The 22083-nt window shown below is 37.4% G+C and overlaps 2 protein-coding genes across 7 annotated transcripts; both read left to right on the top strand.

Annotated features, from left to right (window-relative positions):
- The first annotated feature begins 243 nt into the window (after positions 1-243).
- Positions 244-3133, top strand: LOC111394801 (regulator of nonsense transcripts UPF3-like). 6 transcript variants are annotated; one of them, XM_023020795.1, is made up of 5 exons: positions 252-1044; positions 1232-1330; positions 1400-1521; positions 1610-1662; positions 2384-3133. In XM_023020795.1, the coding sequence occupies exons 1-4, from the start codon at positions 840-842 to the stop codon at positions 1646-1648; spliced, it is 465 nt and encodes a 154-aa protein (XP_022876563.1). In that variant the 5' UTR covers positions 252-839; the 3' UTR covers positions 1649-1662; positions 2384-3133. The 6 variants fall into 6 exon arrangements, with proteins under 6 accessions (XP_022876565.1, XP_022876563.1, XP_022876564.1 ...); XM_023020796.1 differs by having other exon boundaries at positions 253-1044; positions 2448-3133; XM_023020799.1 differs by having other exon boundaries at positions 254-969; positions 2448-3133.
- Positions 3134-17101: 13968 nt separating this feature from the next.
- LOC111394798 (stromal 70 kDa heat shock-related protein, chloroplastic-like) lies at positions 17102-22011 on the top strand. The gene is made up of 8 exons (XM_023020789.1): positions 17102-17831; positions 19079-19331; positions 19799-19878; positions 20016-20158; positions 20232-20330; positions 20427-20616; positions 20718-21116; positions 21326-22011. Exons 1-8 carry the CDS (start codon positions 17271-17273, stop codon positions 21722-21724), a joined length of 2124 nt encoding a protein of 707 aa, XP_022876557.1. The 5' UTR covers positions 17102-17270; the 3' UTR covers positions 21725-22011.
- Positions 22012-22083: the final 72 nt, after the last annotated feature.

Raw genomic sequence — 22083 nt, 5'->3', positions numbered from 1 at the left:
GTTTTTATTATTATTATTATTATTATTATTATTATTATTATTATTATTATTATTATTATTATTTTTATTTTTTGGAAGAATAGAGTGAGTTGTAGTTTGTAAATGTGAGCAGTTAGGGGTAAAGGCATCAGTTAGGGGTAAAGGCATATTAAAAAAAATAAAAAATAAAAAAATAAAATAAAATAAAAATAAAAGTTCTATGGGATCTCTTGACGCCACATAACGCCATGTGGGTCTGCCCATTCTACAGTTTTGCTCCGGATATAGGTGCTTTGAACCCATGATTAAGCTTGACCATAATTAGGCGCATGTGTTTTGTCCTGACTTCAGCTTTAACCATACCTAGGGTGGGGGTAAACCTAGTGGCGCAACAATTGTTCATACCGATCTTCATCTGCTCTGATGTGTCAGTCCTAGAATCTCAATTGTGAGTAGGGTCTCTGTCACCATGTTATAAAAATTTAAATGGGTTCTTTGCCATTTAATACAATTTGTTGTATGTATAAAGGCCCACTATTTAGAATATGTGCACCATAATGGCCAATAAAAAGGAAATGAACGACGCTTTCTATTTCTTTTCCTGTGTCATTTTCTGGCAGTTCATTACTGCATCAGATTTTGCCATCTCGTGGTAAAACTTACCCTATTCAACTTCTCTCAAACAGAACCAGAGACGTGAAGCTGGTGGAAGAGTCATCAGGAGCATTCTTCATAATAAGGATGGTTGTCAAGGTCAGTCATCATCTGGTGCTCAATCTGAACAAGAAATCCATAACTCTAACCAGGACAGGGAAAAAAAACCTCCCCGACCTCCAACTGTGCGGTTGTTACAGAAGGACATGAATGGGGCTCCTGATAATAAGGCTGTTGGCAATGCTATACATGCTATCCACACAGATAAGCGTGAAAGAAGGACAAGGAATAAGGATAGGCCTGATCGTGGAGTTTGGACTCCTCTTCGGCATTCAGGTAGCTCACATGCAAGTGATGAGTCTTTATCATCATATACTTCCCAAACCACTCCAGAAGTGGATCCTGCAGAAGGTGTGGTGGCTAAATAATGTATTTTATGGAGTTTGGAAGAAACTACTCCAGTAATGTGCTTTCACACTTTACTGAAAATGATAATATTTGAAGTCCCAACCTCGTATTGTCTTGCATAATATGCCTTTAATATGGTTTAGCTACATTTTGTTATGTCTTGGACAAAAAATTATAGTGAAGTTTGTAGGAACTCATGGAGAAATGAAACTTGACATACTGAGTGTGCATGGTGCTGAGTTCAGACCCTCTGGAAGTGGACGCGGAAGTCAATACTCAGTTGATAATGGTTAGTTTTAGTTTTGGAGAAAGAGCAGATGGGATAATACTTATAACTATGCACCATGAATTGGTGTAGGTTCTTATAGGCATGGTGGTCGTCGTGGATCAGCATACAATACCAAGGATGCAGATGGCCCCTCATTTGTAGAGGGGAAACCCTTAAAACGTGGAGGTTCTTCTGGCTATGGTTCACATGAGGTATGCTTCAAACTTAAACACAGATTCATTTTCTTCTTCTCTTGTACTTCTACTGATTTGTTTATCTTTTATCATGATGGAATTGCAGAAACAAGTGTGGATCCAAAAGTCCTGTTCTGGTTCATAGTTTTGTTGTATATAGTAAGCTTCACCTCTGCGATAATTACTTTCATCATTTTTTTTTTTAATTATAAACTGGTTTTAGTTCAAATGCTGAACACAAAGTAAACTAATGGGTTATCAAGCTAAAACCCGAAATTTGAAAAAGGAGAAACGTTTAGTATGCTAAAATATGGAGGCTGGTTCAAAATAAGCAATCTTGATCCTTGTTAAAATCAATACCCAAGAACTGGGCAACTGGTACTATGATTAGAGTTGGTGACAATATTCAAATCATAAAATTATGAGGTCTAGTATTTCAAGTAAAATGAGACACGCGAGAAAATTTAAGAGCATTGAAGAAAACAGTAGAAGAGGAAATATAAGGAAGATTATAGACTTTGTTTGGAAATAAAATGAAACCTTGGAGCTGGTTTTTTCTCCGAATAGTTGAAATCATGCAGATTTAGCCCCCATTTGGGCTTCATTATTTCAAATTATAATGAAAGGAATAGTAATTTTTTTGAATAATGTGTGGTTAAAAAGGAAGGAAATGTTTTTTGGTTTACGTGTAATATTATTTTATTGAAAAATGTGTGGTTGATAAGAAGATAGAGAAAAATGAATTTTTATTTAATGGTGGTCAAACAGGGGCTTAAATATTTATGTTCTTAGCCTGGTTTTTGTTAAACGAAATGTGAAAAATTTGAAATGCAGCTTTTCGCTAGGATATTTAGTTTATTGCAAGAGGTAATCTTTTTAGACGCTTCTGCAGTGAAATGTTTGGTCGGTTACTATATCGAAGCACGCATCTGATTTTGGCTCAGGTTCTCTCTTGTTGGACAAATCTGGCGCAAGAAATGCTGGAGTAGACGAAAATGCTTGGACACTTCAGTTATACCTGAATGCTACAGATACTGATGTATTTTTACTACTCAGTAGGCTGAAGAAATTCTGATCCTTTAGATCAAAACTGGTTAGGGATAGGAGAAGTGAAGTGAGCATGCGCAAATATAACACCAGAATTTGTCTAGGAGTCTCGACGATGGAGTTATACTAATTGGCCGAGCTATGGATCTCGCTGTTTTAGCAATTGACTTGATTGATATGGAGATAATTTAACTTGGTAGATTGCTGCTTTCTTGTTGCTGAACTGTAAATACAAATCTGGAATGGTGTGTACTGCTACTGTTAGTTGATCGCTCTATATATATGACACACACACACACGTGTCATGCGCTATGTTTTGTTGAGCAGTCCTGTAATCGCCCCAGCGTAGCGCAAGGTTTAACTGTAATCGGGTTTGTGAAAGAAGGGAGGTTGAGGCTGTTGCTAGATTGTGTGCTAGTGTTTTTCTTTAGCTCTATGCTACAAGTTTGTATCTGGGAGCGTTATCGGAATCGAATTAGATTTGACATTTGAGCATTGTTTTGGCATGCTATGGTGATTGTATTGCTAGATTTGGACATGACATAATATGGTTATAAATTATAATTCGCTGCTTTTTCCTAAACGTGGTTATTGTGCTTTTATTCTCAGCAATATTTTGTATATTTTCTTTGAGTTTTTATTAGAAAGTTGAATAAACCTGGATAAGAAAAGTGATTCTACTATATGGAAAATAATTTTTACCCTTCCATATGTACCAGTTAATAAGACGATTGCGTAGTTTATGTGATCACTAACGAAGTTAGAACCTATTATATAAAATTTGTATTTCTACTGTCTAGTTAAGTAGAAATCCAAGTTTTGTATATTTCATTTAATGCACTTTTTTGAGAATTGAGAAGCAATGAATCACGAGTTTTCTAGAAGACTAGTTGGGTGAACTCGCGTTGTACGTTAATTGGTTAATGTTAAAAGTAAGTGTAAATTTTTAAGAAATTTATTTGTAAACGTGAAAGATATATATAAGCTGGTTAAATTTAAAAAAAGAAAAAGAAACTCATTGTTTGTAAAGAATAAAATATTGAGATAGGAACTAAAAGAAATTGACAAACAACCTATTGAGTACCATGTAATAAGAAGTTATATGTTAAATTCAATAAAAGAATACAGTCAATACTGTGTTTGTTGTTATTTATCTTCTTGGGATCTTCTTTGAAGTTCTCCCTTCCAACCGTCTTAATACAATCCATGGCTTTGACACAGCATCTTCTGTGGGCATGATTTTTATTTGGTATTCGAGCCTTTTAAATCTACGTTCTGTACATATTTCTTTACCTTTAAAGAGAGGATGCAAACATTTCTATCCAAAATTTTTCCGTCTATTTTTGCAATTATTTAGATGAGAGTATTCCTAAGTAGCTTTTATGAGAAGTTACATTAAAATGATGTTCTCGACATTTCAAATGTCGTTCTCGATATTTGAATCATTTATATTTCAAAAGTATACATATCAAATCACAGCATTAAATGTTCTCAACATATTAAATGTCTAGAATGACATTTCATTCCGATCATGACATTTTTCTACACTTTAAATATTGTTCTCGACATTTTTGTATCTAGCATTAATTGTGATTTGACATGTGCAATATGAAATTATTTATTCTTTCATTAAGGGTAAAATAGAGAATTTGGTATCAAATTTGACCATTTTTGCAAAGATTATCAAAAGTGGACATTTTTGAATTGACATGTAAAATTGGACATTTTTGCAAATGCCCCATAAAATTACCGTGGCTGCTTTTGGCTTTCCATACAAACCAATTACTGTAGTTGCCTTTTCACCCTTCAAAAATATCTTCTCATTGTTCATTCAATGATGCCGTCTCATATGGCTTCCATAAAGGAAAGAGAATTCCTAAAACTAGCCATTTATTGTGGGTGCAATTTTACTTCAAGCCTAATCTCAGTAGAAGAAAACTTTGAAGACAAGCCATTTATTGTAGCTGTCGTTTTACTGGAAGAACCCTAATTCCGGTCATGTATTTGGTTTGTGGAGAACAAATCCGAACCCATTTATTGTAGCTGTCGTTTTACTGGAAGAACCCTAATTCCGGTCATGTATTTGGTTTGTGGAGAACAAATCCGAATCATTTGCACAAAATCATCCACAAAGTTAGGGGCGAATCCAACATGAATGTTCAACTGGGCAGAGGTCGACTTTGACCGTCGACAATCAACGATCGAAAAAGCCCAGTCCGACTGGCAGCCGGTCGTGTATTAAAATTTGATTAAATAATATTAAAAATTATTCAATAAATATGTAAATGTACTAAAAACATAAAAATTATATACATATGAAAATATAGCTCAATACAACCCAAAATACTAAAAAATATACAATACAACCTTATTTTATAATTGTAAACTTAGACAACCGAATTCTACGGCATCTCGTATTTTGAAAACGTTGCAATATTGCTTCATTCTCAAGTTTTACAAAAAGATCTTTCTCCATATAGACCACAAATTTCCATTCAACAATTCATCTCCCATTTTGTTGCGCAAGTCATTCTTGATTAGATTTATAGAAGAGAATACCCTTTTAACATATTGCAGTTGCCACAAGTAATATCAAAATCAAGGTGATTAGCAACTGATCAGCCTATAAACCAATATAAAATAACAAGAGCTTCTAGTTTTAACCAACTTCTGAGTTCTACAAGATATGCTTTTGAGGTTGAAGAAGCTTCATCCATTCTCACAAGCATAAGAAACTTGACAAGTTTAGGTCTAAATAATAAAAAACTCTTCACTATTGAAATCCAAAGGATAGATCTCAGCATGACATTCCAGCTTATAGACAATAACTAGGTAAGGTCATCCTAAGGGCCAAATGTAAATCAAGTTTGTAAATTTGACATCCACTTCTTCCCTATTATCAGGTAAAAGAATATCAAATTGTTTATAAGTTTATTTGCACAGGCAACCTTATTTTGTTTTATCAGCATATAGAGATACCCTTCCCATGGTACATGGATAGAGCTTGCCCTGGTAGATTGAAAACAACATGCTATTTTCTATGTGGACCAAAAAAATTGAGTATTGTGGATTGGTTTTCATCGCCAGACTGACAAGTTTTGACATCATATTTTATGTTCATAATAAAAAAATAGACGGAAGAAAGAAATAAGATGCAAACCGGATGAAAAGCAAATTAAATTACATATATAGTGTAAACTACGAATGATAATGAACACAATGATTACCATATCCATTTTTTTTTTTCATTTCACTGCGAGCATACTGAGCCACAAGATATACAGCTGCAGAGAAAGATGCATATATATTTAATGTTTCTGAAATGAAAGCACATTAAAATCAAACTCAAATAGTAAATGGACATAACCAAGGAGGTCTATGGTCTGAGTTACAAACTCAATAGTCCACAGTAAGATTAAGAATGGAGATACAATACCCAATGAAGGCAAGCAGACAAAGAAGAGCTATACCAGGTGGAAATCTAATCTGAAAATCATCAAACATTCAATTAATTCTTAGCTGAAATGGGACTTGGATGCAATATCAATCAAAATTGAGAACGGGTTCAATTCGAGGAAACAAAGCATTCTGTATAATGCAATTTTTTCTCTTTGCTGAAAAAGGGAAATGAAAGTGATAATATGCCTCTTAAAAGAAGTAAAAGCATACCCAAACTCATGGGGGAGATGGTGAGTAAAAACATTCCGGCGGTTCCGACAGATCCAGGCCGCCCCAACTCGCCACCACCTAGATCCGCCACTACACAAAGTATGAATCGCAAGTTTATTTTGTTACGTTAGCTGTGAAGTGGGAGTTTGTTTTCCTCTTTGATTTTGAACTTTTCTTCAAATATCCAAATCATTTGCATAAAATCATTCTAAAAATTACGAATCGTAACTTCATTTTAATGTTCTTCTATATTTTGTTACATTTTGTTTAGATTTGCTGTGAAGCGGGAATTTTTTCCCTCTTTCATTGCGAAGTTTTCTTCAAATTTTCGAAAGGAGGAGAAAATTGGTACTGAAATAGGAGACCGGCGACCTTAGGTATGTCAATTTCATAGTTATTTAATTTTAGGCTTATTTGTTTCTTCAGTTTAGGTTTATTTATTTTTTAGAAATCATTTGTTCATTTCTGATGACATGAGTTTCAAATTTTGTGTATTTTGAACTTATTTTTCATTCTCTAAGTGAAGAAAATGCTATAGCCTTTGAGTACAAACTACCTAAACTGAAAAAACCATGCACTTTCACTTTGTTACATTTAGACAGCCTCCCGGAAAAATCTGATTAGAAGCCTAAAAGGGTTTGTGACGAACCCCAGCTTTGAATGTATGATTTACAATCTTTATGGGTTGAGAATTCAATAGAAAGATGGAGCTTCCTTTGATTTTTCGGCTTTAATGGTGCTGTTTCCTGGAAGATTGTAGTCCACAGCCCACCAAAGATTAAGCTTCTTTCTACATGCATTAGGTCATATGCTTTTGAGGCTTTTATGAAAGTAAAAAGTATAATTTCTTGCATTCTGGAAAAACTTATATAATATGTGGTGCTCTTCTATTTTCCGTGAGTCCAAGTATTGAGTTTGAAAATCTTGGACTCTGTTGTATTTTGTACTTCAATGCCTTAGGAATATGCTTTTCTGCTGCCTTTTTTTTTTTTCCTAATTGTATAACTGCATTTGAAGATAATTTGTGTAGCCATCCATATTTTGAATATTAATGGAGCCGCCTTCTGTATTAGAATTTTTTTTCACAAAAATACAGAAATTACATTAATCATCTATTCATCTTTTGTAGAAATTAGAGAAAGCCTTAAGTTAGGTTTTTGATACCCAATAAATTTCGGATTATGATGTTAACGTGGATCAATTATTTCATATGCATAGGCAGATGAATGAAATAAGTCCAACAACCAAGTCTATGAGTTACACCTTGCCCAATTGTATTCCCTCTTGGATGACTTGAATATTGGTCCGTTTAAGCCCCTTAAAGGTCCAACTAAAAGTCTAACCCTAGAGTATATATAAGGATATAACTCTAGCCACTTTTCTTGTATGATTTGTGAGATTTTGTGTGAGAAAAAGAGGAATCCCGGCTGCACCCTTTGGTGTGTGAAAAACAGCCCCTAGAAGTGCCCAAAACGCTTGTTTACTTTGTATAATTGGTGGTTCTTTCATAGTATATCTTTGTGGTGTCTTTTCTTAACCTTTGTGGCCACAAATCATCACATTTTCTTGTTCTATATGGGTAAGATTGAATAGTAATCGAGGCGAACTATATTGGTTGTGGTTTGGAGCTGGTTGGATTGGTTGTTAGTAGAGAAATGTATGTGGGATTGAACCCAGAAAACCGCCGATCTGAAGATCATTTGAGAGAATGAGGATATGACTAATTTGTCAGATAAATAGTCCTCTGAATTATACCTATTTTGTTTAAATTTTACAAGCATGCATGATGGTATTAAGCCCCTGTTTGACCCCCATTACCTGAAAAGAAAATGGGAGGAATAGTATTTTTTAGAAAAATGAGTGGTTGAAAAAGAATGAAATGTTTTCGATTTACGTGTAATATTATTTTATGGAAGATTGTGTGGTTGAAAATATGAGAGAGAAAAATGTAATGTAATGTAATTGAATTTAATGGGGATCAAACGGGGGCTAACATTGCATCTCATAATGCAGGTTCACTAGCAACCAAGTCATATTGTTTATACTGATTACCAGCCAAACTTCAACATTATATCTTCTCTTCTGAAAACAATGGTCTGTATTTAGCTATTGATGAAATACGCTAACATTACCTTAAAATAAATGTATTTTTGTGCATTGTACCTGCATAAAACTAGTATATTTTATAAAACTAAACAAAAATGATAACCTTTGGCTTATGTGGGGTAATTTCATTTTCAGAGAGAAATTTATAAATGCCACTATAAACTCTTTTTAACTAAAACTGATGACTGAAAAATGTTTAGTAAATAAGGCATGGTTTGATACAGTTGAGCTTTAGGAGAATCAACTTTTGCTAATATGTCTAGTCATTTTAATCAAAATCGAACTAGAATAGGAGGCTTCGGTCTGGTTCTGAGAAAAAATAAAGGGATAATTATAGCAAAAGCTCCAAACCTTTGAAATATTAATAGATATTTTCGAAATCTTTCAAACGTTGCAATTGTATCCCAAACCTTTTCAACCGTTGCATCACAGGCCTTTTTAAACGATTTACATCCACATTTCTGTTAATTGACCAACAAATGAGTCTGACCATTTTTTTTAATTTTATAAAGGGTAAAATAGTAACTTTCTATTTACCAATGTTTTGAAAACTGGATCGAATCGGCTGATTCAACCGAAAAAATCGAGAGCCGATCCAAAATCCGGTCCAGTAAATGCCCAAAACCCATTAATTTCCAAACCGGTAAAAAACCAGTAATCCAGCCCGTTAAACCCGGTTGACCGTAGGCTCGAAAGCGATTTTCCCGATTTTATATGTTTTGATTTATTAATTTTTGTTGTTTTCATCTTTCAGTCCAATACATTTAGAGCATTATCAAGCCCAAGACAACTTTGACCTTTAGTTTGCCATATATTTATGGTGTACAAAATCACAACTTTTGTATTCAGATTCCTATGTGGGATTTGGAATGTAGAATGTGTACAGTAAATTGACTATAAAAATTTCACTCCTGCCCATTCTTGGAAGTTGTAAATAATTTTCTATTATAAAAAATTAAAAGTTGAATAAGTTAGAAATTAGTAGTTTTATTTTAAAAAAAATGACATAATCATCTTGGTTTAAATTATTTCTCTTTAAATTATGTTTTCATTTTCAATCCATTTACGTGATCTTTCATTTAATTTTATTACATTGGCATAATGAAATACTATAAAAATATTAAATAATTCACCATATGACAAATAAAAATTAATTGTAGTCAAATTTAATCATTATTTGGTGCTTTTGTCTATATATATTAATTAAGTTGAAAAATTAACTTAATTTTTCAACTTTTGTGGTATATAATTTATTTATTTATTAGCAAGGGTTTGATCCTTTGACCCTTGACTCTTTCTCTTTTTCGGGTCGATGGTGGGATAGATTTTCAAAACATTACTATTTACTAAATTAAATAATTAAAATAAATAAATTTAAAAATAAAAAAATGAAGTAAGGAAAAATAAAAATCTTTAACTTCACCAAAAAACATGCACCCCACTCCAAACCAAAACTAATACCACCTAGTCACTGTCAGCATCAATGCCAACACTGACGACACCGTAAACTATCGCACGCATACTCCTACCACTTCTCACCCACCTTGTAAGATACATTCTTATTCTTCAATTCCAACCTATGAATTTAAGGAGGTGGATTGACCTTGTTTTGCGATGCCACAGGCGCAAAGATGTTTTACCATGAATTGGATCATTTAGATGAGGCTGAATGATCGACAGTAGTGGGCGATCGTAAATATTGTCAGATTTGTCGAAATTATTAGAAAAATATACAATTTTTGATGCTTTGGACGTTGATTTTGATCTATATATGTTGTTGTTAGCCTAATAGTATGTGAGGTATGTGTTTGTGGTTCATGGCCTGTGGCTGAGGCGACGAATGATTTTATTGCTTGGGTTTTATTTTTTGTTGGGGGATGGGGGTGACAGTTTTTGGGGATGGTAGTGGTGCTGGTTTCGATGATAGGATGATGGTGGTTTGCAGTGGTGGCGATGGGTGGGCGAAGTGTTAGTGTCAGAGCTTTGCGGTGACGCCGACAGTCACCGATGATTGTAGACGTGAAGTGTGGGATGGATTTAGGTGGAAGAGTTGATGAATTTCTTACAAAGGAACCTGGATGTCTTCGTACGGAGGCATGAAGATATGGTGAGAATAGACCCAAAGGTTAGTTGTCACTGTTTGAACATTAGCCCCACCTACGTACCGCACCGACAGAAAAGGCGACCCCTCAACAGAGGGAGGTATGAGGCGCTCAAGGAGAAAGTCAATGGCTTCATCAAAGAGGCCATCTACCCAAAGTGGGTATCCAACCTCGTTTTAGTAAAGAAGCCACACAGGAAATGGAGAGTATGTGTTGACTTCACCAACTTGAACAGAGATTGCCTAAAAGACAGCTTCCCCCTCCCAAGAATAGATCAACTTGTGGATTCCACGGCCGGACATGAACTCTTAAACTTTATGGACGCATACTCAGGGTATAACTAGATCTCCATGTTCCGAGTTGATGAGGAGGCCACCTTGTTTATTACGGATGGCGGACTGTACTACTACAGAGTGATGTCCTTCGGATTGAAGAACGCAGATGCCACATATTAGAGGCTGGTCAACATGATGTTTGCCGACCTCATTAGCAAAACCATGAAAGTCTACGTGGATAATATGCTAGTGAAAAGCCTCTAGGCAAAGGATCATGTAGGTCACCTCGACAACACTTTTCATGTTCTAAGGAAATACAAAATGAAGTTGAACCTATTGAAGTGCACTTTTGGGTAGCATTGGGTCAATTTTTGGGCTACATTGTGAATCAAAAAGGGATTGAAGCGAACCCTGAAAAGATAAAGGCCCTGTTAGAGATGAGGTCACCTCAGAAGCCAAAAGAGGTGCAAAGCCTTAACGGACGAAATGCTACATTCAGTCACTTCATCTTCAAGGCCATCGATAAAAGTCTATCCTTCTTCAAGATTCTGAAGTAGAGGAAAAAGTTCCAATGGATGGAAGAATGTGAGACAGCATTCCAAGTGCTGAAAAAGCACTTGGGAGAGGCACCTCTTTTGTCGAAGCCCAAACCATGCGAGCCACTTGTGCTATATTTGGCGATCTTAGAAGAAGCAGTCATTGTGGTCCTTGTCAGTGATGAAGAGACACGCCAACTACTTGTGTACTACATCAGCAAAACCTTAATGCCAGCAGAGGCTCGCTACCCAAACATGGAGAAGCTTGTATTCTCCTTTGTTACTGCATCAAGGAAACTAAGGCCATACTTGCAAGCCCACAACGTTGAAGTTCTAACCAATTTTTCGCTGAAACAAGTGCTACAGAAGACAGACCCTTCGGGTCGCTTACTCAAATGGGCAATTAAGCTTAGCGAGTTTAATCTTCTCTTCAAACCCTGAAGCGTCATCAAGGGACAAGCCCTCGCAGACTTTGTTGCAGAGTTTGCCAAAGCCCCATAAATAGAGGTAACCTGGAACGAGCAAAGCCCCCTACCTGGAACCTCTTTGTGGACGGCTTGTCAGGAGAACCAGCTCTGGGACAGGAGTTGTTCTAAAAAGCCCAGAAGGCCATAAGCTAAACTGTGTAATCAAATTTGACTTCAAATTCTCGAACAATGCTATCGAATACCAGGCCCTCCTAGCCGACCTCGGACTGGCCAAAGAAATGCAAGTTAGAAGACTCCTAGCCAGTAGTGATTCGCAGCTAGTAGTGAGTCAGGTCAATGGCAGATTCACAGCCAAAGATAGTGGCATGGCCGCTTATTTGAAACTAGTTCTGAGCCTCGTTCCCCACTTTGAAAAGTTTGAATTGGTTTAGGTTCCACGCCTTGAGAACACAAACGTAGATGCCTTGTCCAAACTGGCCAGCGACAAGGACTTTAAGCTAATAAAGATTATTCCAATCGAGCGTTTACTGAAGCCGTCCATTGTAGGAAGCAAAGAGTTGATGTGGATTGAAAGTATCCTACCTTGGATGCAACCCATTATAGCCTATCTCAAAGATCAATCAATATCAACCTCGAAAAACAAGGCCAAGAAGTTGAGAAGGAGAGCTACTCACTTCATCTTCTAGGATGACGTGCTATATAAAAGGGGCTTCGCATCGTCCCTACTCCGATGCATTGAAAGAGAAGAAGTAATGTACATACTAAGGGAGATCCACGAGGGAGTATGTGGAAACCACTCCGAAGAAACGGCTCTAGCACATAAGGTACATCGACATGGCTACTTCTGGCTGACCCTGAAAATGAATTCGTGCCAATTTGTTCAAAAATGTTACAAGTGTCAATGGTTCTCCAATGTTTAGAGATAGCCTTCTAAGAGCCTCTCCGTGGTCACCAGCCACTGGCCATCCGCCAAATGGGGGATAGATTTCATTGGGCCCCTTCCGAAAAGAAGCAAAAGCGCAACCTTCGCCATTGTCGCTATTGATTACTTCATCAAGTGGGTCAAAGTTGAACCTCTAGCTAAAATCGCCAAGGTGAATACTACGAAGTTCGTCTGGAAGCACATCATTTACAAGTTTGGAATTTCCCACTCTCTTGTGTCCGACAGCGGAAGGCAGTTCAATAAGAAAAAGATACCGGATCCATGCAAAGAACTGGGTATAAGGAAGGACTTCTCAACGCCCCATCACCCCCAAACAAATGGGCAGGTTGAGGCAGTAACAAAACGATAAAGCGCACTCTACAGTACAAGACGCAGTGTGGTCTTTCAAGCATTGGTCCAATATTTGTTGTGGACCACAGCCACAGCTACAGTCTCCGGAGAAAGAGCCTCCAGCACCTCCTTCATAGGCTCCTCATCATTGGTGCCCAAGAAGTCCACCTCCTTTTCTGGGCGAGCCATCTTCCTCCTCAGTTGGTTCGGCACTTGAGTAAGTGGAATGGCCAGAACCGGAGTAGGAGCAGCCTCGGGAGAAGGAGCCACTTTCTTCCTTATAACGACCCCAGTGGGAATCGTCTGGCGAAAAGTAGTGGTAGCATTCGCCACTGTGGGCCCCTTCGTCGATGGCCCAGCAGTCCACTTTTCCTTCCTCATAAGAGAAACCTCAGGATCCTCCTCCGCCTCCTTGCTCCTGACTGGTTGGAGCTTTTTGCTCGTAGCCACTAGATCTTCTGTCTATTTTTTGTAAGTTGAGGAGGAGGTCTTCAAGGCCCTTGCCTCGACCATCATCTTCTAGATAGTCTTGAAATTAGGCCTTAGTTCTTATTAAAGTTATCTGCAACAAAACACAAGAAATATTAGTATCAAAGTGCAACAAAACACAAGTATAATGAATTCAAAAATTCACTATGACGAGATCACTTCGAAACACTTACCCTGAGAAGCCATCAGTTTGTCTGTAACGAAGTGGATGTTTTTCTTGATCAACTCGTTGTAGGATCTTCTCCTTAGGGGGAGTTGGTATATTATGCAAATAGTATCAAAGTCCTCAGTGGACAATTCACACTGAGGAAGAACACCTACAAGAACAAAGAGGAGTTAGATTCCTAACTGAAGTAAATAACACATATAAATACAAAGGCTCCAGTACTCACTAAGTGTTAAATACTTGGTTCGGACTGTCAGAGGCGCTAGGAGGTCCCCTTCCATCGTATCCCACCGCCCGGAGGCCCAGCTCCATGAAGTCTTCCTATCCTTTATCGAGCTCGTCAGGTTGAAAATGAATTGAATATGGGCCCCCCATGAGGTCAGATAATACCACTCCCTAGTTTTATCACTCCCGCTGCCACCTTGGGAATGTAAAGAGTTTGGAAAACTGAAAAGGACATTTGAACCCCATATGAGGCCTTCTTCCATAGCATCCACGACCCAACCATTTAGCTCCACGAGTTCTGGTTTAACTGGGTTAGAGCTAGGCCATAGTTCCTCAGTTGAAGGCGAAAGAAATGGTGAATGGGCAACCTAAGACCTTCTCTAAGGATGGCCTCACTAATGGCCACGCACCCCGATTTAGGGTAATAGGCTCGCTCATCTGGAGCCGGTAATATCAAACCTACGCTATCTGGAATCCTGTATTCTTTCCTAAGTCTATCCAGGTCGGCAGATCTCAATTTTAAAGTGTAGTCAGATGCCTCCCAATGCACAGAAGTGTCTACGGGAAAATATTTACGAAAGTCGAGGGAAAGAAGTGTTCTACTGTCGGAAAACTCCAAGCCATCTTGTGAAAGGTCATCAAAAAATCTTAAAATCGCAAGAAAGTCGTCAAAAATTGCTAGAACAGTTGCAAGCAAAGGAAGTTTCGAATTTTTAAAAGTAGAAACTTGCAAATGGAAGCAAGGCGCTCTTTTATAGGGAGCCTTAAATGATTTACACCGTAGAATTCAAATGCTATCGATCTAGACCGTTGATTGCATCACAAATCTAGATCGTTGAAACGAAATGCTAGATTTGATCAACGCCCAGGATCTAGCTGTGACTCTCACGCAAACACCAAACGCGTTACCTTGAGCTTCAACAGCCATTTGCAATAATTAGTCGCAGCAGTCTTTTCTCGGAATAGGCATCACATCCAACTATCTCTTTGAAAATATGCGACGATCGTCACATCATTTAAGATCACAAACTACATACTTCGAATTGCGACTCCCCAGCTTTACAAAGTTTCAACCTTCACAACGCGGAGTCCCCTGTGGGTCATCACATCGGTCGTAGTGTTACAAAAGCTTTACAAAGTTTCAAGCCATCTCCCAAGCGTCGTCCCCTGTGGGTCAGTGCATCGGTCCTCACTAAGCTCTTCCATCAGCTTTACAAAGCTTCAACCCTCACGATGCGGAGTCCCCTCTGGGTCATTTCCTTGATCGCAGCGTTGTAAAAGCTTTACAAAGTTTCAAGCCATCTTCCAATCGTCGTCCCCTGTGGGTCAACGCTTATGCCTCTCACTAATCCACCTTAACACGTCATGCCTACACCTCAGCGAGGTGCCATGTGTCCAGTCAATGTGGTTTCGAAGTATCTGGGGTGATTCTGAAGTGATACTAGCATCACACAAACCTCAAGACTAACATGCTTCGAGGCACAAGCATCATCGAAGTAATTGCCGAGGCGTCCCCCCTTATCGAAGTGTGAGTAGTGTCGAGGCACTATGCAACAGAGGCCTTTCCGTCGCCAATTTCAGAGCTGTATCTTTATGTTAGGTTCCTCTTTTATCTGTATGGATTGATTGATGTAACATCACAACCTTATGTCAACTCACAATTCAGAAGAATTAATTATCCGCCCCCTCTAGGATGCGACTGATTGAGTTTTCGAGTAGACGTCTCACACCGTCAAATCCATACACGTGTCCCACATCCAACAGTATTCCTAGCCTATAAATACCAAAGGTTTGGCAAGAGGCAAATGTAATGAATCTTTCTCATATTTGGCACTCCATACTTAAGTAAAATATATTCTCCTCTCCACTCTTTTGCACAATTCCGGCACCGTTTTTATTACCGTCCATTGACTTGACCATTGGAGTGTGTGCGGTCGCCACCACTCCCACTGGTTCTGACTATGTGTGTCTAATCGTTTATTTTTGTGCGTAGGGAAGAGCACGTGGAGTGGCTTTCGATTGGCTACGTGGAAGGTCCAATTCGCTAGGTGAACAATGTTCTAAAGGAAAGGATCTTGAAGAGGCAAAAGATCGTGCGTACCAAGCTATCGAGCAAGTTAAATGGCCCAGAGGGTTCTACAGTCAAGATATTGGATAGAGAGCTCTCTCATAGAAACAAGACACTAAGACTGTTTGGTATTTTAGGTTGTAAAGTAGAAATATAGGCGTCGTAGCTCAACATGGTTTTAGCGAAAATGATAGGTAACCGTACAGAAGCCATTCTATGCTTTTCAGTTACGACTCATATTTTTTTAGTTTGAAGACAATTTTTGTAGTAGAAGGCATGAAGAGATTGTGTAAATCTTCTTTGTCAGATTATGAACTTAATTAAAAACTACAACCAAATTTTTAGTACAGCATGAGAGGTCGTTTTCTTGGATAATCCTTGTTGATTTGTAGTTTCACATTGGTATATGGCAATTTTACCGTAAAATGAGTATTCTTTGCTAGATTAGATCAATTGCTCATACAAGAACAAGTTGCCTACAACGTTCTCAAAGCCATAACAGAGTAACGGCCCATTTGGTAGTGCATTTTCTTTTACTATTTATAGAAAAACTTCTCGAATAAAGTACTTTAGATCAATTTTCATTGAATATTCTTTTAATCAGATAAAACACTTTTACAAAATTATTCAAATAAGCTCAAAATGGCTTCTTAGTCTCAGAAATTATTTTTGATTTTTCAAAAGCTATGCTCAACAGATTCTAAAGGTTTGTGTAACAATCTGTGTGAACTAAATAACGGAGACAATTTCAATACCTTAAGTGAAACATTTTACACAGTACGGAGACTAATATTCTACGATCTAAAGTTAAGTGACTAAAATTTATGCTTAGGGTGCGTTTGATTGAAAGTACGGAAAGAAAATAAATTCTAAGTAATTCAATTGTCAATAATTTATTTGTATTGTCAATTATATATTTTTGATTGATTTACTTTTCAACATGAAAAATATTATACTTATTCGTTTTTTATTGATAGGTAGATGAGAGCGCGAAAAAGTTGAGAGAGAGAAAGAGAGATTGAATCTCTTGAAAAATAAAATCCAACTCTCCTGAAGAAAATAATTTGTTTTTAATTTTGAGAAAAATAAGATCAGGTGATCAAAAATTAAAAAAAAGTATATTTTTCATTAAAAAAAGTTAACAAGCAAACGTCACGAAAGAAGAAATTGGATGAAAAAACATATTTTCCACAATCAAACGCTAGCTTCCAAGAAACTGAAAAAGTCAAAACCCCCAATTTCTACTTCTAGGTAGGGTTTTGTTTTCTTCTCCTCAAAATTAAACAACCTCAATCCCTCCCCTCCACAGATTTTCTCACATAGTCATACAAATATACAATTTATAGGGTTTAATTCGTTTTCATTTTTAGAAAAAGCAAGAAAATGGCCTCCCCAACAGCTCAAATTCACGCTCTTGGACTTGGGGCCGCCACTCACTTGGCATCCTCTAACCAAACCACTAGAAATCCCTTTAAAACAGTATTTTTTGGACAACGTCTTAATCAGACGGCGTCTGTTGGTTTCAGGCTGAAATGTAAGGCCAGAAGCAGCTCCCGAGGAAATCCCACCTGGACGCCATTACGCGTAGTATCTGAAAAAGTTGTTGGAATTGACCTTGGAACAACTAATTCTGCGGTGGCGGCGATGGAGGGAGGGAAGCCTACGATAGTGACCAATGCTGAAGGGCAGCGGACCACTCCTTCGGTCGTGGCCTATACGAAGAATAAAGATAGGTTGGTGGGCCAAATTGCGAAGCGGCAGGCAGTGGTGAATCCGGAGAATACGTTCTTCTCTGTGAAGAGGTTTATTGGGAGAAAAATGTCAGAGGTGGACGACGAGTCCAAGCAGGTTTCGTACAACGTCGTCAGGGATGACAATGGGAATGTCAAGCTTGAGTGCCCAGCCATTGGAAAGCAGTTTGCTGCAGAGGAAATTTCCGCTCAGGTATATAAAAGTCGAATTACTATTTACTATCTTTTCTTTCTGCTTTCACGTGTGTTCTTTAATGCCTGCATTTTCTTGGGGTTGAACTGAAATGACAAGCATTTGTTCTCTTTGGTGACTTGAATACTTAATATTCACATCCATTGGATTGAATAAACTTGGAATATCTGAATAATAATTCCAGTGTTCTAAGGTATGGGTGCTTTAAAGTTTGAATGATTTTCCCAATATTTAAGGGGTTGTAATTATGTGATTGCTTTGCCATATGCATGTAAATCTGCTGGTATTTTGTTTTACGGTTGTGGACTTCTGAATATTATGCTTCCTTTTCTATTACTTTGTTTATTGTGGACTTTTGATTGTTATGTTTCTTTTTTCAATTGAATTGGAAAAAGGGAGTCTGGAAAATTTACCCACAAATATTTAATTGAAATCCAGTTAAATTTTTAATTGTTGTATTCTATTTCCTAGACAGGCTTTTGAGCTAAAACAATGATGGTGAGAATGACATATTTGGAAAGAGGTTGAGGTTTCTGGAATGGATGAGAAATTTAGTGCTATGACTTAATCAACTACTCTTGTTTTATTGATAACTACACATGACCCATTTCCGGAGTTTGTTTATTCATGTTTATAGAAATGATAAAGCTACATGTATGGAGGGAGGTAATATTATGAGTTCCCCATATCTTGACTTTCCAAATCAGTAGATGATATTGAGTTAACTGGCCTCTCGTTGCTTTTGAAATTCCTTAGATGTTAGAATTGAAAATCTTTAGTTGTCTATGTGCCTACTAAATTTCATATTTCACATTTATTCATATATTCATACCCACTCCATATTGGTATGTTCATATTTTTGTACTTTTATACTGGATTATTGGCTATGAAAGAGAATGGGAAAAGAGTTTCAGGCATGGACTATATCATTCTAAAGAGGCCTTCCTCCCAGAATAATCACCACACCCATTTTAGTCTCGGTTTTTTTATTCACAACAGCTGGTGCCCATTGATGCATATATCAAATGACACATTGCATCTAATTTGGATATTTGTGTGCATTGTTTGTGTCTCTCTGTTATATAGAGTTTTATTCCTTTTCTTTGAGTGATCTATCACTTTATTTATTTTTCATTTATAGTAAATCTGGAGAGATGATTGCTATGGGAAGATCATATAACTAGTGCTTGAATCTAGACATTTTTCTGTATGAATTACTTCTAATGTTTCTCATTTGCTAATCTTAGGTTCTGAGGAAGCTTGTAGATGATGCATCTAAGTTTTTGAATGATAAGGTTACTAAAGCTGTAGTCACAGTTCCAGCTTACTTCAATGATTCACAGAGGACATCAACCAAGGATGCTGGTCGTATTGCTGGCTTAGAGGTTCTCCGGATTATAAATGAACCTACTGCTGCTTCTTTGGCTTATGGTTTTGAAAAGAAAAGCAATGAAACCATTTTGGTTTTTGACCTTGGAGGTGGAACTTTTGACGTTTCAGGTTTGAGATTCTTCTTGTTTGCATTTGCCCCCTCCCAAACCAATCTCCTCCTCCTCGTCCTCTTTCGGGGACATTTGTCATAAATTTCCCTCAACACCAATGTGGCATACATCCAGTTCATTGCTATCTTAATTAAAAAGAAATAGGATGGGAAATTTGCTATAGTTGGATACATCTTCACTTACGTATTGTACTTTGGTGAACTAGAATTACATAAATTATCAACCCGGCTTGCTGAATCTTGTTTCCAGTTACAAATATACATTAACAGTTGCTGCAATTTCAGATCTTTGGTCATATTTTTCCATTTTACATATCTGAATCACTCACCTTAGAAATGTGTTTATGAATGATGATAAATAGTTTTTAAATATTTTGGGTCTTGAAAATATTGCATTTTCTACGAAGATTTTTATGCATGCTATGAATATTTTAATGATATTTATCTTTTGTGCCTACGATTTCAGTTCTTGAGGTTGGCGATGGCGTGTTTGAGGTCCTGTCTACTTCTGGAGATACACATCTTGGTGGTGATGATTTTGATAAGGTTTGTAGTCTCTCTTGCTACTTCCGTTGAATGGCTTGTTACTTCATTTGCTTGGGCCTTTCTTTCATCAACACTCAATTGTTTGTTGCTAGTCTCTTAATACACTCTGTCATTCACGTATTATGAGCTTCATCCAGAGAATTGTTGATTGGCTGGCCTCAAATTTTAAGAAGGATGAAGGGATAGATCTTTTGAAGGACAAACAAGCTCTTCAACGTCTGACTGAGACGGCAGAGAAAGCTAAAATGGAACTGTCATCTTTGACGCAGACTAATCTTAGGCAAGTATATAGTTTTGTAACTTTTCGACACTTCTTGGCATAAATGCTGACTTTTTCCCCATTTCTTCACTAGTTTGCCTTTTATTACGGCCACTGCAGATGGTCCCAAACATATTGAAACTACTCTTACAAGAGCTAAGTTTGAGGAATTGTGCTCAGATTTACTTGACAGGTATTAGAAGCTGGATCAGCTTTTGAACTTGTTTATAATTTTTTATTGACTTAGTTTGCACAGAGCTTATTTTGAAGGTCTCTTTCTCTCTATTAGGCTAAAGAAACCTGTTCAAAATGCCTTGAAGGATGCAAAGCTCTCATTTACTGATATAGATGAGGTCATTCTTGTTGGTGGCTCAACCCGTATACCAGCTGTTCAGGAACTTGTTAAAAAATTGACTGGAAAAGACCCAAATGTTACTGTTAATCCAGATGAAGTTGTTGCCCTGGGAGCTGCAGTTCAGGTTGTCCTGTTCCCTCTTTAAACTGTCAGTGACATGTTACATTTTGTAGTTAAGGTTGTTATGATATCTTATCATCTTTCCACGTTATATACTTTGCTTAGGCTGGCGTTTTGGCTGGAGATGTCAGTGATATAGTTCTTCTGGATGTGACACCACTGTCTTTGGGGTTAGAAACTCTTGGAGGTGTGATGACAAAGATCATTCCAAGAAATACAACGTTGCCAACTTCAAAATCAGAAGTGTTCTCAACAGCTGCTGATGGTCAGACAAGTGTTGAAATCAATGTTCTCCAAGGTGAGAGAGAGTTCGTAAGGGACAACAAGTCGATAGGCAGCTTCCGTCTTGATGGAATTCCACCAGCCCCACGTGGAGTGCCTCAAATTGAAGTCAAATTTGACATTGATGCAAATGGCATCCTCTCTGTCAGTGCTGTTGACAAAGGAACTGGAAAGAAACAGGACATCACCATTACTGGTGCTAGCACATTGCCTGGTGATGAGGTACAAATATTTACCAACATAATCTAATGGTGAAATCATGGTTGGAAAAGTAATTAGCTTTTCACTAGCATCAACAAATTATTCTCTTGGCATTTTCTAATATAACACCTAAAGGAAATAATCATACCGTCAAGTACTCAATGAGCATTTATAGCATACACTAGTTTAGATCAATGCTGAGTTTACACATGTTCTGAATCAATCTACAGGTTGAGAGAATGGTTCAAGAAGCCGATAGGTTTGCGAAGGAAGACAAGGAGAAGAGAGATGCAATAGATACCAAAAATCAGGCTGATTCTGTTGTTTACCAGACCGAGAAGCAGCTGAAGGAACTTGGGGACAAAGTTCCTGGCCCCGTAAAAGAGAAGGTCGAGGCAAAACTTGGTGAACTGAAGGATGCCATATCCAGAGAATCAACCCAATCAATAAAGGACGCAATGACTGCTCTGAATCAAGAAGTGATGCAACTTGGCCAGTCACTGTATAACCAACCTGGTGCAGCTCCAGGTACCGGCCCAACACCTGGTGGTGATGCAGGCTCTTCAGAACCATCGGATAAGCGATCTGAAGGAGATGTCATTGATGCTGATTTTACAGACAGCAAATGAAACGGCAAGGCATATTAATACGAAGGTTATTAGAATTTTTTTACTTTGCATTTTCTTTCCAATGTGTACAAGGAATATTTTTGTTGGAATTGATCATGAGGTGTTTGAAAAATTTTAGGTAATAGAGGTTAAATGAGTTTTAATATGTTTGTTAAAAGGCAGATATTGTCAGCCTTAAGTGCATTTTAACGTATTTGTTGAGGATTCATAATGAACGAGTGACTTTGTAACTGCAAAATACAGTCTTTAGTTCGCTCGAGTGCTATTTCAATGTTATGTTTTTTGGAGTCCCCGGGTATTTAAATTTAGCTTTTTAATTTGACCGGTCGAGAATTTTGGAGAAGGAAAATGGAAGAAAA

The sequence above is a fragment of the Olea europaea genome, chromosome 5 (assembly GCF_002742605.1).
Source record: "Olea europaea var. sylvestris chromosome 5, O_europaea_v1, whole genome shotgun sequence".
In the NCBI taxonomy this organism is placed as follows: domain Eukaryota; kingdom Viridiplantae; phylum Streptophyta; class Magnoliopsida; order Lamiales; family Oleaceae; genus Olea; species Olea europaea.
The sequence above is the reverse complement of the archived record's forward strand: the minus strand, read 5'-3'. Positions and strand labels throughout refer to the sequence as shown.

Bases quoted from the DNA above. Each gene is read 5' to 3' on its own strand.
- LOC111394801 (XM_023020795.1), top strand. From the start codon at position 840: ATGAATGGGGCTCCTGATAATAAGGCTGTTGGCAATGCTATACATGCT. The intron at 1,045-1,231 runs GTGTGGTGGCTA...TGAAGTTTGTAG, and splicing joins AGAAGTGGATCCTGCAGAAG to GAACTCATGGAGAAATGAAA. The intron at 1,522-1,609 runs GTATGCTTCAAA...ATGGAATTGCAG, and splicing joins CTGGCTATGGTTCACATGAG to AAACAAGTGTGGATCCAAAA.
- LOC111394798 (XM_023020789.1), top strand. From the start codon at position 17,271: ATGGCCTCCCCAACAGCTCAAATTCACGCTCTTGGACTTGGGGCCGCC. The intron at 19,879-20,015 runs GTTTGTAGTCTC...AGCTTCATCCAG, and splicing joins GTGGTGATGATTTTGATAAG to AGAATTGTTGATTGGCTGGC. The intron at 20,159-20,231 runs GCAAGTATATAG...TTTCTTCACTAG, and splicing joins TTGACGCAGACTAATCTTAG to TTTGCCTTTTATTACGGCCA.